The following is an 18,679-nucleotide window of genomic DNA, read 5'->3' on the forward strand; positions in this document are numbered from 1 at the left end:
TAATTTATTTGTCTAAACTTTGTGATAGGAATTTCCTTTACTTTAAGCGTAATTAATCAAATAAAAACATTTTAGTTCTATAATAACAATGTGACAGGGGAAAAATTGTCGTCAATTTAAGTTGCTATTTCCCTTGTCGATTATTGGTAGGTCCATACATCCAATAGGAAGTTAGGGGATGGGGCAGATCCTTATTTTAGCCCGCTACACGGTTCACTTTACCACAGAAAAAGAAAATTTTGTGTAATATTCAAGTAATAATAAATCCATTATAATAACAAAAATATTAATTGAAATTATGATATTTAAAACTACTTAAAATCTAATGACTAATTAGGCCCATTAAAACCAAAAAAAAATTTAATGTTATCACAAAAGGAAAAATATACATTACTTTTTAATTTTGTAAATAACTTTGTATACAATGAGATCATGTACTCAAGTACTTGTAGCTATCTAAAATAACGATACCACTCTCCATCCACCGCCTTTTGCCCTATCCCCTACTATTCTACTATGTGTACGAATAGACCAATAAGTGAGTCCACGTTAGCAACCTAAATTGACGAGAATTTTTCCCCTGTCATGTAATCTAATCTAATCTGACCTAAAGTTATAGACAAACAAAAGAAAAAAACGAGTGCTTAACAAGATACTTTCATGTATGAAGGAGGAGCAGCCTATAGTGCCTATAAAAATGACGTCATACAATACAAATGACCATTGATAGGCTTGTGTGTATTTTAATAGACCAATGGTAAACTTTATTCAGGCCTATCATTGGTCATTTGTATTGTAAGACGTAATTTTTTAATAGGCACTACAAGCTGCTTTATGAAAGAATCGTTTAACTGACCTGAAATCATCGCTGATCTTGTTGCCTTCTCCATTTCCATTCTTATTATTTCCATTATTATCAAATACAACAGCTTCTTGAGCTGCTATTATTTCCCTTTGAGCAGTTTTGGAGGAGTTTTCTTCTTTAACAACGAGACACTATGATTTTGTATTTAACAAAACTCGGGGAGGGAGGAGACATTGGGCTGATTGTCCCCGAAGTTTTCTAATTCGTTTACATTTTGGACACTTCATTAAATTTTGATTAGTTAGTGAAGTTGAGTGTTCAAACCTTTCAGCTACTAATTCTAATCTACATATTTTGTGTATCATCATTGGGGATGCACATCAATTTATCGCCCATTGTCTTATCCCTGTAGATCCCTGGCAAAACTATTTAACAGAATATTTATTGGTGGGTTGTTAAATTAGATATAAAACACGTGGATGTTATGAAAAATTATATACCTACCTAAATTAACGAAAAAAATGTATCTATTAAAATATCCATTTTTTGTCAATGTCAAATTATATTTTTTATTTTTTTTCTATCATTTTTCTTGGGAGGGTGGTAACCTCCCCCAAAATATAAATCTTATTATAAACCTTCCTAGGACCAATGAAAGGCTTCCCTGTAAAAAAAAATCCATATTGGTTCAGCGAGATCCTTCGGTACAGACAGACAGACAGACAAAGATGTTGTTACTTTTATATAAGGACAGTAAGTCTACTGATTTCAATATTTATTGCCCTAACCTATATTGAATAAAAAATGTTATGTCCCTGTATCAATATTATTTGAAGGTTGAATCCCAGCTGATTCACATCTATCATTCTTTCCAATAAAACAAAGCTTGAACTCGTGGTGATATATTAGCCCTGCGGGACATTGGTACCTAAATAGATCTTTTTATTGTTTCATAAGATTCTATCGGCTACGCCTCTAGAAGTCTCAAGGGACACTTGAGAGTATGGGGGTTGGAGAATTTGACCATTTACTTTAAATTTAATTTTTAAAGAGAAAATTTTTTGGGGTTGTATCATTTTTTCTATAATGAAAAAGATATGGATTTATTGAAATACATGGGATCTAAAGGGATAAGACAATGCCCGAAAAATTGATGTATATCTCCAATGATAATACACAAAATTACTGTGTAGATCACAATTAGTATATGAAACTTTGGACACTCACCTTGCTGAATCAACCAATCAAAATTCAATAAGAGACCCCAAAGTTGTTAAGGCAACGAATAAGAAAACGTTAATATAAAACTCTGGGGACTAGTTTAATAAAAAGCTCATTGTCCCCTCCCTCCCTGTTTATACGTACTTTATAAAATCTTGTTAAGGAAAACCTTCTTTTTTCACTCAAAAGAAATACTCAATCCTTTTCTATCATAAAAACTTATAAAAGTAATCAAAACATTTTTATAAAAGAATTAATTACTCTTTTCAAAGTTTTTGATAAAATAAAATAAATTACTATAAGCTTACATGATTTTAGAATTATAATTTTTGAAGCGAAGCTACTTTATTATTTTAATGTTCGTCAGTCCCTCAATCTATGAGTATCTTTGTCTGTCGGATTTTTTTAAGGTAGGGAGGGGATAATGGGATGCTTAACACAATATTCCTCAAAGTTTTATAATAAGGTTTTCCTTTTTGTATACTTAACATCTTTGGGGACTTTTATTGACTGGTTCATTTAGTTGAGTGTTCAAACACTAATTTTTAATCTAAACATTGGGTTCTTATGCATATCTTCCTTTGGGATCAATTTAGGATGCTGTACGTATTGGTGCAAAAAATGGGGACAAATTTCAAATTGTTTTGGCGTGTGACGTCATACCCCCATCTCTTTTCTAGGGGGTTTCTTTCCTCCTTCCCTTTTCTTTCCCCTTACTTGTGACGTAAATAAACAGCCCCGTCAAATCAATTTAAAAATTGTCCCCATTTTTTGCACCAATACGTACAGCATCTCAATTTAGCGGCCATTGTCGTATCCCTTTAAAATATGCTGATTTTTTGACAACAACTTTATAAAGTGTGTTACCTTTTTTATGTTTTATTATTATTTGGCCACAACTTGGTTAAAAATGCTCACAAATCAGACCTTTTTCGACAATTGATACTCAATCAATCAGTTTTAAGATATCTTTATATTTCAAGGAAAATTGATGAAACTACTAAAAAACGGCAAATTTGGGTTTTACCTTTTATATGCACAGATACCATAAAATCAACAGAAAAAATACTTATTTTTACTTTTCTGTCATTTTTAAAGTTTGATTCTGATTCTTGAAGGGATTTATGCATTGAAATATACTGAAACATAATATTGGGCAGAAATTAATGTATGTCAAAGAAAAAAATTTTTGAAAATAAGAAATTCGACCTCTATCACTTTAGAGGATAGCTGCCTACCTCCAGTTGACAGGATGTAGTTAAATACTTGTTAGCAATAATAATTAGCTCAAAAAGTAAAACAAAATCTTTTTTAATATGGTAAAAAAATGATAATCTAAATCTTAATTTCGGGGATGATGACCTTAAAGACGCTCTTGCTGTTGGTAATGATGACCCAGATGGTATATAAATACATGAGCATTATGACAACTTATCTATTAAACTATGGTCCGATTTTTGTATTTGTAGCAGCCTCCAATCAAAAGAAATCCCAAAACATACAATCATGGTTTTTAAATTCTCCAATTCATAAGGTAAATATAGTAGTTTTTAAAAGATGGTTAGGTACTTGCTTACATGTGGTAGACTGGAGCACCGAAACCCCCCCCTCCCCGCTTAGTTTTGACAAAAATCAAAAATAAGGGGGGGGGGGTAGTTTTTTAATGTCTGGAAAACGGCAAGGAGGAAAAAAGCACGGCAAGGCTAAGACTTCACCCCCCCCCCCCTTAATTTTGAAGAAAATCAAAAATAAGGGGCGGGTAGTTTTTTCACTGTACAACACGCCAGAAAGTTGAGTGAGGTAAATCAAGTAAATCCAGTATGTCAGAGGGGAAACCTTATCACGAGATATTCATGTTTTGGGGCATAATTTCCTTATTTATTGACTGATTTTAGTAATTGATGTATCCCTGAACAGGTAGTCTTAAGGAGAATATATCAGAAGTGTTTTCATGGGACTGTCCCCATGAAAACACTTCTGATATATTCTCCTTAAGACTACCTGTTCAGGGATACATCAATTACTAAAATCAGTCAATAAATAAGGAAATTATGCTCCAAAACATGAATATCCCTGTTATAAGGTTTCCCCTCTGGTATACTGGATTTACTTGATTTACCTCACTCAACTTTCTGGCGTGTTGTACAGTGAAAAAACTACCCCCCCCCCCTTATTTTTGATTTTCTTCAAAATTAAGGGGGGGGGGGGGGTAATTCTTTGCCTTGCCTTGCTTTTTTCCTCCTTGCCGTTTTCCAGACATTAAAAAACTACCCCCCCCTTATTTTTGATTTTTGTCAAAACTAAGCGGAGGGGGGGGGGGTTTTCAGTGCTCCGGTCTTCACATGTAAGCAAGCACCGATGGTTATATTTCATGTTAAACTTTTAATTGGAGGCTGCTACAAATACAAAAATTGGACCATAGTTTAATAGATGAGTTGTCATAACGCTCATGTACTTGAATACCATCTGGGTCTTCATCACCACCAGTAAGAGCGTTCTTAAGATCATCATCCCCAAAATTAAGATTCATGTTATCATTTTTTTACCATATTAAAAAACTTTTTGTTTTACTTTATTGGCTAATTATTATTGCTAACAAGTATTTAACTATATCCTGTCAACTGGAGGTTGGCAGCTGTCCTCTGCAGGGATAGAGGTCGAATTTCTTATTTTCAAAATTTTCTTTCTTTGAAATACATTAATTTCTGCCCAATTTTATGTTTCAGTATATTTCAATGCATAAATCCCTTCAAGAATCAGAATCAAACTTTAAAAATGACAGAAAAGTAAAAATAAGTATTTTTTCTGTTGATTTTATGGTATCTGTGCATATAAAAGGTAACACCCAAATTTGCTGTTTTTTAGTATTTTCATAAATTTTTCTTGAAATATAAAGATATCTTAAAACTGATTGATTGGGCTTGTAAAGAAACCATTTGAGTATCTTTGGTCGAAAAAGGTCTGATTTGTGAGCATTTTTAACCAAGTTGTGGCAAAAAATTATAAAACATAAAAAAAGGTAACACACTTTATACATTAATATTTGCTTCATTAGTTTAGACACTCCACTGTGTTAATGTTCGTTTGTCCTACCGTTTCAGAGCTTCGCTTTTATAGATGTTGGCATACTTGTTATTGGCGGTTCATTTAGTTCATTGTTCAAAAGTTTCAACCACTAATTGTCATGTAATTTTTACCTGTAAGGGGTTCCGTCTTTACATTTATAGAAGACAGTGCAATCACTGGGGTGGGGGTAGTGCCCCTTTTCTTTTTTTTTACCTGTGTGGAGTTCCATCTTTACATTTATAGAAGACAGTGCAATCACTGGGGTGGGGGTAGTTCCCCTTTTCTGACGGGCATACAAACTCAAAAGCCTAAACAATTTATAAATAGTGATATCAATACAAAGTGAGAAACATTAGCATAATAAATGTAAAAGTATGGTAGATGTATCATTGTATAACCTAGACAACTACCTGGCCCAAGTGGTGGAGACCTTTTTCATTAACTGTCAAATTGCTTTTTTGTAGTGACTTGGCTGTATTAATATTTCGGACGCTATTGCCTGATATTCAAAGATCCAATTAAAAGTCAGCACATAGTCACCAACCCAAGGGAAGAGTTACATATAATTTAAAGTGTGAAAATAAGCGTTTATATCCATTTTGCATATCAAAAGAAGCCTGCAAGAAATATACCGCTCTAACTGCTGAAAGACTATCACAAATATGTCATTGTAGACCTAACATCCCAAATTTGAAAAATTTGAAAATTCAATATTAAATTATGTCAGCTGGACGCAAAATTATAAGCTTATTTTGGGTATTTATTGCAGGCTTCCTTTATTGATCGATAGATTCTCGCATTAATCCTTGTTCAATTATAAAATGTATCTTTAAAATTCTGCAATGGTGAATACGTTTTCCATGCAAATCATACCGAGACAGTTAGTTGTACGGAAAGTGTCTTGGCCCAAATCAAGCGCAACTCATTACCATGCACAGTTAGGACTTTTCAGACAAAGGTCGTGCTATCAAAAATCTACTAATCTATATATAAAATCTAAACTGACCTGCGAGTGGGCAGCTAGTAAAAGCGTTGCGGTCAGCCACTTTATCATCTTGTCCTAACGAAAACAACATTTTTAGTTGGCTATAACTTGATTTTTGGTCATGCAGTGGCGTGGAAGTTCTTTATAGTTAAAATAAAAAAAATAAAAAAACTACAATACAAATGACCAACAAACAGACTAAATTACCAATGACAGGCCAATTATACATTTTAATTGACCAATGGTAGGCCAGTATAACGTCATTTTTATAGACACTATAAACAGCTTTAATTATTTTTTATTCAGTTATAAAGTTCCCAAAAGTGGGTTTGCCCAATGCAATAACCTAACACTTGACACTTTTTTTTAATAAATATAATACAAAATAATATATAAAACTCAGTCACCTCATAAAATTGTTTATTTTGTATTAATCCCTAAAAATTTTAAAGTATTACCCAAAATAAATCTTCATGTATTTTTAAAACTGTTTTTATGTTATCTCCACCCCAATTACTTGGCTACTGAGTGCTCTGACCATTTTACCAGAAGTAGTTTTAGTTTTAGTAAGTTTCTAGTCAGGGATTTAAAGGGATAAGACAATAGCCGATAAATTTATGTACATCCCCAATGATGATACACATAATTACCTCTTCTGAAGATCACAATTAATTGTGGAAATTTTGTTTTATTAAATTAATGAACCAATTAAAATTTAATGAAAGTCACAAAAGTTGTTAAGCCAACAAATAAGAAAACGTTATTATAAAACTTTGGGGACTAGCGTAAAAAACCATCAAAATATACACTCCCTCCCTGTTTAGTTTTAGTTAATTTCTAGTCCAGACTTGGCTGTTTTTACAATACGGTCAATATTTTGCTTGTACTCTACTTCAAAAACTCAATGATATTTTTTGTTAACTCCTCTTTGTCAAAAGTCTATAAGGATAAACTTTTAAACCCCTATTTCTATATTCTTTATGCTTATTTTAAGCTTAATATCTCAGAAATTGTTAGTCCGTATGGTTTTTACTTTATAGCTTTATATTGGTTTTAGGCTATTTTCTGAACCAATCCCCTCCGTCCCTACAGACTAGGATCGAAGCAATTATTATATACTAAAGTAATAGTATGTCAGTATGTCCATATGTCTGTTTGTGTTTATCTATGTAATTCACAATTCACATAGAAGTTTTTTATTGTGATGGTTTTTGCTATTTGGAGGAATGGGTTCAACACCCTCCCTATCTAGAAGAAAGTGGCGAAGCAACTAGTAGAAAGAATACTGTAACATTGGGCTGTTTATTACACTAGTCCCAAAAGTTTTGTAATAAAGTTTTCTTATTCCTAGCCTAACAACTTTGGGGACTTTTCACAAATTTGGATTGGTTGGTTCATTAAGTTGAGTGTTCAAAATTTTCAACCACTAATTGTAATCTACAGAAGAAGAAGTATATTGTGCATCAGCATTGAGAATGTACTTCAATTTATCGGCCAATGGCTTATACCTTTAGCTCCATGGTGTCAAATACTTAATTTTCGCTGTGTTTTAAAAACACTGAACGTATCCACAATTTATCAAAGCTTTTTTCCATGCCATGAGGCATTATTATATCCATCTATCTTTTATTTCTTGCTATCTATCTATCTAGCTATCTAAGCCTTTCTATCTATCTATCCATTTGTAAATTGCTACAAGGGAGGAGGAAAAATTTGCTGCGGAAGAAATTTTCTCATTGTTTGTGCCAATACAATGGAATAAAATTAATTAAAAATGGTCAAATAATTTCGAAAAAATAAGCAAATTTTTTTAATTTTAATAAATCAATTGATAATTTATTAGTTGCCATTGCACTATACTAGCTGCTGCGCCCGTAGCCTCTAGGGGCTGTGAATTTAAATGTATAGAAAAGAGCAGAAAATAGCCTAAAACCATCTAATCGAGAAATAAAGGTTATCTACAATGGATAACCTAACCGGTTCAGCGGGTAGCGAGATCCTTCGTTACAGACAATGAATATATATTCCCTAGCTGCTAGTGGCGCAATAACTAGTACTTAATATAATAGGATTTCATTTAAATTGTCAATTGCTTAAAAGAACCCTTAGATATACTTTCTTTAAAATCTTAAATAAACTATTTCTAGACAAAAGATAAGCTTTAAAATGTGGTTTCTTAAACGCTAACTTATGAAAGTTTAGACTAGTTAATTAAACTTGTTAAATAAAAAACTAGTTAACAAGGAAGACAACATCCAAAAAAAGGAAGCTCAACAAGTATTCGGTATATATCCTAAAAAATACTTACAAATATAAGCTTACATTTAAAGAGACTTTCAGTTGCACCCCTGGCATCTGCATTAAAAGGGGTAAGGTGGAGGCACAATAAAACAGCTATAAACCATCTTAATGCTAAAATGTAAAAATGGCATAAAGCCATCAAGGGACCTATGTTAGGCTTCATTAAAAAGAAGATCAAAATTAGTTCAGAAGTTATTGAAATCTTAAGCTTCAGACAACAAAAAATTACTACTTTATAAAATAAGATAATTGTAAAAATACTTTGCTTATAACATTGTGTTTTATCATCATAGATGGAGGACGAAATGGAGAAATGCGTTGCTTAAAATAGTTTTTAATTTTTACACCCGATGAACTAAGTGTGAATGTTTGTAAATAATCTAAATTTTGCTTCAAGGTCGGCTGGTTACAAAATAAAATAACCCAGAGATCTCAAGGGATAAGACAATGGCCGTTAAATTGATGCACATACCAAATGAAGAAGAACAAAATTACCCCTTCTGTAGATTGAAATTAGTGTTTAAAACGTGTAAACACTCAATTTAATAAACCAATCAAAGTCCCCAAAGTTGATATGCTAACGAATAAGAATATATTAATATAAAACTTTGGGGACAAGTGTAATAGAAAGCCCAAATGTCTCTTACCTCCCTGAGTTAATAGGCTCTTTTCTATGGAAACATAGAGAAAATATCAATAAGATGAGTAAGTTTTTTTGTATTTTTCTTTTATTGTGAAATTTTTCGTACTTTTTGAAATAAGAAATCTTTAATAGTTATTAATCGCATCGTATCATGGATAGCTTTTCGCGGATATTAAAACAAAATATATAAATTTCATATCATCGATATTATATTTTTATCTTATTATATTCGAGAAAATTGACTATAATACGATACCTTGCATAACTTTTTATCATGGTTCAGAACCGGTTCTAATCCAGCGGATATTAATCGGTTTCAAAGCCATACTAGGAAAAATCTTCTTAAAGTTTTGCTATTACAATGTTTAATCTAGTTTTAGAAAATTGCAAAAATTTACTTATTGATATCATTTTATCCAACTAGGAAGGAGTTAAAAATTATTTATCTTTAATTTTCCTATCCCTTACCATTGATACAGGAAAGACATCTTTAAACACTGAAATTTCCTCTAATTAATAAAAATTAGATATCTTGGGGGTAAAATATTGCACCTTTTATGAGAAAAATAAATATAAAGACAATTATTTTAATAAAAAGATGCATAGCATTCAAAAATATATTTATTCTTTCCCTTTGGTATTAGTAAAATTATACAAAATTTTTATATCTGTACTTCTGTCTGTCTGTCCATCTGGTGGTCTCTCCATCCGTCCATCCATCCTGGTCCTCTCCACGTCACGTCTGAATTGAGTAAGGTAACACCCAACAGACAACCAACTTTGTCTAGAATTCCTAATTGCGTATAGTAATGCGTGGCGCCTGTTTAAATTCAAGGCATTCCCCCGAACAATTATGTGGCGCATCTGACAGAAAAACTTCTCTAGATTTTACGCGATGTGGGGCCGAGACTCGTTCCCATTACCTACTTGACGACAAGCGGTTGCGCTTCGTGTTAGGCCTCGGTCGTGTATTTGTTTGCTATACCTAAAAGAAGAAAAAACCTTTATTTGTATACTTGCCTTACTGTGATAATTAGTGATAATGTAATGATGTAAACAGAGTTACAAATTGATTTTTAGTATACATTAAACATGCATTTGTTCACGGATCTAAAGGGATCTAAAGTCAATTGCCGATCAAATAATGTACATCCCTAATGATTATACACAAAAGTTTCCCTATTGTAGATTACAATTAGTAGTAAATACGTTCAAACATTCAACTTAATGAACCAATCAATAAAAATTCCCCAAAGTTGTTAAGCCAACGAATATACGAATAGGAAAACATTAATATAAAACTTTGGGGACAGCTCAATGACCCCGGCCCTCTCTCCCTGATAAACATTAGCACTAACAAAAATAAAAAATTTCCCTTTTTTACAATCAGGACTTTTATACATATAGTGTATCCGTTGTGGATAATACTAGCTATATTTTTGCTTGGATAGAATTGGCCATAAGATTAATGTGACAATTAGGAAAAGGGTTAAATATGGCAAGATCCAAAGCAAATATTATTTATGTATGTAAAGAAAATTCTTGATGTTTCCCAAATCTATTTTTAAAACCAAATCTGTTTGAATTACATGGTTCAATAGTCCAACAGATTTATCAAATTATGTCATTTTATCAAAGCAGTCAGAGATCGAAAGGGATTAGCCAATGACCGATAAATTGATGTACATCCCCAGTAATGATACATAAAATTACCACTTCTATAGATTAAAAATAGTGATTGATACGCTTGAACACTCAACTTGTTGAACTTACCGATCAAAATTCAGTAATAATATAAATATAAATCTTTGGGGATTAAACAGCCCAATGTCCCCTTCCTCCCTCCAAAGCACCCCCCTTTATATAATTATCTGTCCGGTAGGTTGTTGCAAAATTTTGTGGCTTAGTCTTGTTATTTATAGATTTTAAAATTGGGAGGGAGGAGACTTTGGGCTGTTTATTACACTAGTCCCCAAAGTTCTTCTTATTCGTTAGATTGACAACCTTGGGGACTTTTTGAATTTTGATTGGAGTGCTCAAACGTTTCAACCACTTATTCTAATCTACAGAAGGGGTAATTTTGTGTGTCATCAGTCTGGATGTTAATCAATTTATCGGTCATCGTCTTATCCCTTTAGATCCCTGGATTTTAATACAGCAATTATCAAATTTAGATATTTGACTGAAGCATTACTTAAAGAAAATTGAATGGCGTATTCCCTCAAAGTGCATTCTGATCAAAGACCTCCCCATCCCCCTTATTTTGAATAATATTCTAAAAGGAGTGAGTATTTCTTTGTTTTTTTTTGTTTATCACTTTAGGGCAGGTTGGGCTTTATTGGACCGCAGGGTTAGGCCCCCCTACGTGGATTAAGTATAGGGAAAAAATACTAGTTTGTTAGTTTTTTTTATCTATTGCATTTCAGTATTAGTGTGGTATTCGGCAACCGTGAGCCATGCATATGGCACCCCTGACCGGGGTTCGGTGGAGGGTCAATGGCCCTCCCCCGAGTCCTGGGGAAGGGGTCTGATGACCCCCTCCCTATGCCTAGAATTAATGATTGAATCTGTCATGTTTATTATGGTTAACTGTATTCTTAATTCCCCCCACCCTTTCCAGGGATGGGGGATCATTATTGCCCAAACTGACTATTGTATATGTATTATAATGCTTTTATGTTATGATGATTTATTCCTATCCATGTAGTTATTGTTTGTTGTATATAGCTTTAGTATCCTTTAAACCTTCAATAAAGTGACAACTGAAATAGATGTTGATTATTATCTAGTGAATGCTAGAGAAGCGTAGCTTCTCTATAGTAAGGTGTCCACGTCTGTCACACTGCCGTAATCTAATTGAACTCCGGTGTCTGCCATTTATCCTCGGCGGATACCACAACTTTTGGTGACAGCTGTGTGAGATTACGGCAAACCACAAGTGTAGAGCAGACGCGCATCTGAGGCTAAGGTACTCCCAGCAGTGAAACTGGCAAAACTGACACAAGCAACCTGAATTACCCACCCTGGACAGCAAAGTCTAACTCTGCATCCGGCAGTTGTGGAAGCGAGACAGCGAAACCTGACGAAGAACCGCGAGAAGCGCCGACATCTAACGGAGAATTGAGCGCTCAAAGGGCTGAAACAGGCCTGCGGACCGGCTGAAACAAGCCAAATAAGTGTAAACGGCTGAAAATAGGCCAACTTTACTGCAAGAGATAGCAGGATCCGAACCAGTGGCGCTAGCAGGACGGGACATTCCCTGCCGCCATCAGCCGGATTTGGATCAGCGGCGCCAGCAGGACGGGACATTCCCTGCCGCCGATAGGCTGAAACACGCCACATAGCTGCGAGCTGCGAGCCAACATACGAGTGTAGTGCACCAAAACAGAGAAAACTACGTCAACTCCAAGTATCCTGAGAAGCTACAACGCAGCCGCCCATCTAGAAAAACAGATATTATATCACATTTGCAGGGATTACCACCCTGGTGTGATGGCTAAACAATAGATTTATGAGCAAAGATTGGCAAACAAATTGTTGTGTTGTGATAAAACTAAAAATAGAACAGGCTTGGATTTATTGTGTATTGTGATAACAACTAAAAATAGAACAGGGTTGGCAAACAAATCTGTTATGTAATTGTGATAAGGACACAAATAGAAGCTAAATGTAATATAACAAAGCCCCTGATACACAATCTAATCACCTCAAGCCTACAGCACAACAACAATACACCCCTTATTCCAGAGGAAAGGGAGGAGCCCACTCTCCACTGAAGGAAATACAATCAAGGTGATATAATAGATAAGCCTAGGATTAAGGAGAAAAGGCACCATTACCTCATCACACAGTTATTTCAAACCCACAGCACTCCCCCCCTTCCTCACAGGGGGAACGGACGGATTTACCCCCGTCCCCTCACGCGCTTCCCCCCTCCTACCCACACTAACCTAAGTCCGTCGACGGTGTGGAGCTAGTGACCGGGAACACAGAGTGCCATTTACGGACAACGCAACGGAGTGCGGAAATATCATAAAATTCAACGGACAAGCGGACCAATGAGAGAGCGAGTTGAGGGATAAGTGCGCGTTTTACCCGTGTGCGCGGATTTGACGGTGCGTAAGCGCGTTGCAAGGACGGGAGATTTCACACACACACACACACACCGGAGCGGAGCTACTCCATAGCATATAACAGGGATATTTTTAGAAAAATAAAGAATTCTAAGCTCCCTCCCCCTAGCTATAGTGTGATAGAGGAAAACCAAATCAGTTCTTGACAGCAGTTCAGACCCTCAACATCTATCTACCCCTACCAGCCTACTCTACCACCTCAGAATCCAACTAGTGATAAACACAGCTAAGCTATATTTTTGTAACTAAACTACCAACCTAGTGATAAAAACAGTGTTGGCTGTTAGGCTAGAAAGCCCCTAGTGACAAACCATTTATTCTATTTACGTTATAACTTTGCGTCCCGCCGTTGAACCGTTGCCCCGATGGAACAGCCGCAAGCGCCAGGAGGTGACCAAGCCCCAGGATGGCTCCAGGATGACCCTCAGCCGGCTCCAGCCGAGTACCGCAAGCTGATGCTGAGTAACCTGCCAGAGTTTAGAGGACCGCCCAAGCAATCCTGGAGTTCACATATCCGCAGACTCGAGATGTCATGGGCGGCTTACCGCGTGCCACCCCATGACTCCCTCAACCGCCGCAACGCCCTTCTACTGTCACTGGTAGGGCAAGCGGCGGAAATGGCGTCCCATCTGTTTGGCGAGGCAGGCCAAGCCTTGACCTACGAACAGGTCAAGGCCGAGTGCGAATTGCTATTTCGTCCTGCTTTTGAATCCCAAACGCTTAAACAAGCGTTTAGGGATTACAAGCAACACTCGACAGAACCTATACAAGCGTACATATCAACTAAGTGTGCCTTGTATAGGGACGCCTACAACCATGAGGATCTCGAGTTGTTGGTGGACGAATTAAATCGTGGAATTCGTAACGCCAATGTAAAACGCATCATGATGGGCCATGAAATTACGAGTGTACCTGAGTACACTCGTAAGGCCATGTTTACCGTCACCATGATTACCAAGCAACTGAAGGAAGGTGTGTGCTTAGTGGACTCGACCGACGGGCTGACTGGATCTGCCTGCATCCAGTTGCCCCAATATGACGAGTCGGAGCCAATGGAGATTGGCGCCTTGGCTCCGGGTCTCCACCAGATGGGGAGGGTCGCTCCAGATGACAAGGTTCCAGGTCGCTGCTTCCGCTGCCAGGGGAGAGGCCACAGAGCTCGAGACTGCCCGACGCCGATGGAAGTTAGTCTAGAGGAGAGACGCACCCAGCCACGCCGTGACCGTTCTGCCAAGTGCGAGCGTTGCCACTACGACGGCCACACGGCGGCCGAGTGCAGAGCTGACTGGGCCCAGGTAGCCAGCCGCAGGCGCACCGCCGACAAGGGTGCCCCTCCAGGGAAGCCCAGCAGAGTGGCCCACATGGAAGGGAGCGCGCCCCCAGCACCACCGCAGCAAGCAGCCGCCCCCAGAGCCGCGGACCGAGCCGACGGGATGCCGCAGTTTGGGACCGTTCCAGCTAGGATCAACGTACTGGGCGGCGCGGCTGAACCCAACCGGGTTGGCCTGGGCTTCAGTCTCAACCACCTGGGGCCGGAGCTGGTGCAACCCTACAACATCGCCGAGCCAGAAGTCCTGAGGCCCCAGCCTTTTAGCCTCAACATGATGGAGCCTGCTCGGCCGAGCCTACCCAGCAAGAGTGGAGGGGCGCTACCCAGCGTCACTGAGACGATGTACGGGGAGGCCCTGGCGGCCGCTGAACGAGAGAGGCAGGAGGCGCTAGCCAGCGCATCAACATCGATGTATGGGGCGCCACCCGGCGCCGCCACCTGTGATGACTGGGGGGTGCTATCCAGCGCCTCCCACCTGGTGCCTGGGGCGACACCCGTCGCCGCCACCGAGATACCTGGATCCTGGAACGAGCCAGCCTCCAACCTGGTGCCTGGGGCGACAACCGTCGCCGCCACCGAGAGACCTGGATCCTGGAACGAGCCAGCAGTCCCAGAGGAAGGGGTGACACCCATCACCCCCAGCCAGCCAGCGCCACCAGCCTGCAGGGAGAGCCCAACTACGTGCCATCCAGAGCCCCCTGCCAGCCGAAGGAATCCAACTACCCAGCAACCCCAGTCGAGCCAGGATAAGTTAAATTTGATAAATGTGTTGTATCCAAGCCATTGTAAAACCCCAGCCTTGCCTGTGCCCCCTGCACCAGAGGCTGGGGAGATTGAAATTTGGGAAAATAAGGACTTGCCTGTGCCACATGCACCTGAGTTCCTAGGGCAGGGGAGGGACGTGAGTAAGGGCGAGCCTGTGCCACACGCACTTCAGCCCCATGCCACTGGGCATGCCTTGGACCAGGGTAGGGACCACTTGGGGCTAGGGGAGCCGACACCCAGGCAAGTGCCAGTCGCCTGCCAGTCTGTCATTTGGGAGGGTATCGGGGTGCCCCGGCCGCACAAAGATAACGCTCAATGGAAACTTGTATCTAGCCAGGAGCAGCCCAGCCGTGTCCAGCCCCAAGAAGCAGCCGTGACCCGAGCCGAAGATCCCCAGCCGCGTGTGCGAGGTAGATGGCTGCCTGGAAGCTTCTCTCACTGGTGGATGGTCCTGTGGGGCATCCTGCTGGCAGCCGTGTGGCCTACAACCAGCTACGTCCTGGTGGGATGGGACTGCGCCAACCCCACCCACGTCACAGCCTACAATAAGGAGAAGATGTGTAACACGGAACCCTTACACCAGGAGGTGCCCCTGGGCCATGAAGTACACGTCCTGCAGCAAGTCAAGGTGAGGGAAACAACAGGATACAGTTGCCAGCTCACTGTGTCCCAGTGGACATTCAGGTGTGGGGTATGGGGTCACCTCAAGGTGACCTCGGTCACCACCCTCATGAGGCCAACCAAGATAGATCCAGAAACGTGCCGAGACCTGGCCAGGAACCGTGTCTACACGCTGCCAGGCAAGACCCAGCCACTGACGTTCCAACTGAACCATCCCCTGTTCTTCACCCTCGACATGGTGGGCACCCTCGTCAACAGCCCCGAGGGGGTGGGTTGTGAGGGAGAGGACGTCCACTTCGAGGGCCAGCTGTACCGCAATGAATTAGTGCTCCAGGAGCGACGGCTGCTGGTTAAGGAAGAGACCTACGTAGTGGAGGATGGACGGGTGGAGTCTCAATCTGACCACCTGACCTTGGAGTGTCCCCATTCAGAGCTGTCCTGCATCACTGGGGAAGCCACCTACGTGTGGGATCACCTGGGGAGAGATTGCCCCTTGAGGCTGATTCGCAGCCTCCAGCCCAGCCTAGTGATGGATGCGTTCCTGGTTGACCATCAGGCCCAGTTTTTCATCAACATGACCAACCCCACCTCAATAGTGAACTGCGACTTTGAGGCCCATGCCACCAACCACCCAGCATTGTTCGTGGCAGCTGACCCAGCCGCGGCAGCGCTACCCAGAGTATCGGCCAGGGATGTGGATGTTCCCCTGCAGGCCCAGATACATGCAGGTTATATTGGATTTACTCTGGAGACCCGCATGAAAAGCACCGCAGCAGAAGAAGTGGCGGCCAACTGCTGGAAGCTCCAGCAACTAGACCCGGCCCACCCGGTGCGCGTCCAGGGGAGCACGTTCTCGGTGCTGAGGGGAGATGTCCTGCTCCAGCTTACCTGCCAACGCAATAAATATGTTGTCCGTGAACACAAGGAGTGTTGGGACAAAGTGCCAGTAGAGCCCACAGGGTTTGTAGACGCCGTGACACGAGTGTACAGCGGCCACGCCACCAAGATTCCCTGCTCCTCCACCTACCCCCTGACTGTGCACGCGGAGGAAGGCTGGATAGAGTTAACCCCCGCTCCTAAGAAGAGGCCACCCCCGCTGGATACGCCTAGGCAGCTGTTGACAGAACCCTTGGATGACTTCAGTTCAGGGGGTTTGTATTCGCAGGCCGAGTTGAACGACTGGCAGCAGCTGCTGGCGTTCCCAGCATATAAGAGCGCTATGCTGACCGGCCTGTCCTATGGGTCATGCGTTCAGCAAGGCAGCTGTTCGGCCACAGGCGACCATGGGATAGTGTCCTACAACATCGACCGACTGGCGGAGGAAGGAGAGGCCGCCCTGGATGTCTGGGCTGGGTTCAGACAAGCTATTCACGAGTGGGGAGATGGCGCAGCCATATTGTGTCTGCTGTTGTTGATCCTCAAACTGCTGGGGGACTTAACCATCATTTCCCTGGCAGCAGCACAGGGAGGCGTCCGAGCGGCCTTGAATGCGATATCACAAGTGTTCCTATACCATCCAACTTTGTATAGGAAGGCCCTGGCCAGAGCCAGGCTCACCCATGCCAAGTCCCGGGACTTTTCAGTAGACTGGGATGCCATACCCATCGGCCGGGAAGCAGCCGAGGAAATGGTGTCCATGCAATCCACCGATAGCGGGCATGACCGCCCAGGTAGGCCAGGACCGCCCTCTGGCCGACCCCGCGGCCCCACGGGAGGGCAGGCCGCCGCCCAGACGGTCAACTTGGCAGCCAGTGCCCCAGCCGCGGCCAACAACAACCAGCATGCCCCACTGCTGACTGTCCCAGCAGCCACTGTGCCACCTGCCAACCTGACACCTGCCGGCGTTGAACAACGTGTCCAACCAAAGCCAGCCTCTGCCTTCTACCCCACGTTGGGAGCCCACCAACCCTGAGAAACACTCACCACTAGGATTCCATTGAATCATTATCGCTTGTATATATCTATTAACCCTAAGGAAGCGGGCCGAAGGCCTCAACCACTGTCGGAAGTCTGGTAGGGAATCCTCTCCCAGCCTTCCGAGGGGAGAGTTGTGGTATTCGGCAACCGTGAGCCATGCATATGGCACCCCTGACCGGGGTTCGGTGGAGGGTCAATGGCCCTCCCCCGAGTCCTGGGGAAGGGGTCTGATGACCCCCTCCCTATGCCTAGAATTAATGATTGAATCTGTCATGTTTATTATGGTTAACTGTATTCTTAATTCCCCCCACCCTTTCCAGGGATGGGGGATCATTATTGCCCAAACTGACTATTGTATATGTATTATAATGCTTTTATGTTATGATGATTTATTCCTATCCATGTAGTTATTGTTTGTTGTATATAGCTTTAGTATCCTTTAAACCTTCAATAAAGTGACAACTGAAATAGATGTTGATTATTATCTAGTGAATGCTAGAGAAGCGTAGCTTCTCTATAGTAAGGTGTCCACGTCTGTCACACTGCCGTAATCTAATTGAACTCCGGTGTCTGCCATTTATCCTCGGCGGATACCACATTAGCCCTCCGAATATAACATACTTTGGGCGGTTTTTATCAATAAAAAAACAATTCGTAAAAAAAATATCATTATAGATATATTTCGCTTGTTGGCTATACCTTATTCCTAGATTTTAATTTTCTCTTCTCTACTGAAGTAAAAATTGCAACTGTTTAAACAAACAATTACAAAAATACTTAGTAAATATTGATAAAAGATTTTTTAAATTGAATTATTATCTTTGCACTGTATAAAATTTAGGGTACTGGAGCAATGTTAAAATTGAATATAATTTAAACATGAAACTAATAC

The 18,679-nt window shown here is 40.5% G+C and overlaps 2 protein-coding genes across 2 annotated transcripts in view; both read right to left on the reverse strand.

The window, feature by feature from the left end:
- Positions 1-18,679, reverse strand: part of LOC145323956 (uncharacterized) — a 342,132-nt gene that overhangs the window by 149,183 nt on the left and 174,270 nt on the right. The window lies entirely within an intron of this gene.
- Positions 1,613-9,998, reverse strand: LOC145324611 (peritrophin-1-like). Its single transcript, XM_080167192.1, has 4 exons — positions 9,949-9,998; positions 6,099-6,152; positions 5,306-5,400; positions 1,613-1,733 (listed from the first exon to the last, which is right to left on the reverse strand). The coding sequence occupies exons 2-4, from the start codon at positions 6,144-6,146 to the stop codon at positions 1,613-1,615; spliced, it is 264 nt and encodes an 87-aa protein (XP_080023318.1). The 5' UTR covers positions 6,147-6,152; positions 9,949-9,998.

The sequence above is a fragment of the Acartia tonsa genome, chromosome 7, assembly GCF_053477335.1.
Source record: "Acartia tonsa isolate MP-2025a chromosome 7, ASM5347733v1, whole genome shotgun sequence".
NCBI classification, from domain to species: Eukaryota; Metazoa; Arthropoda; class Copepoda; order Calanoida; family Acartiidae; genus Acartia; species Acartia tonsa.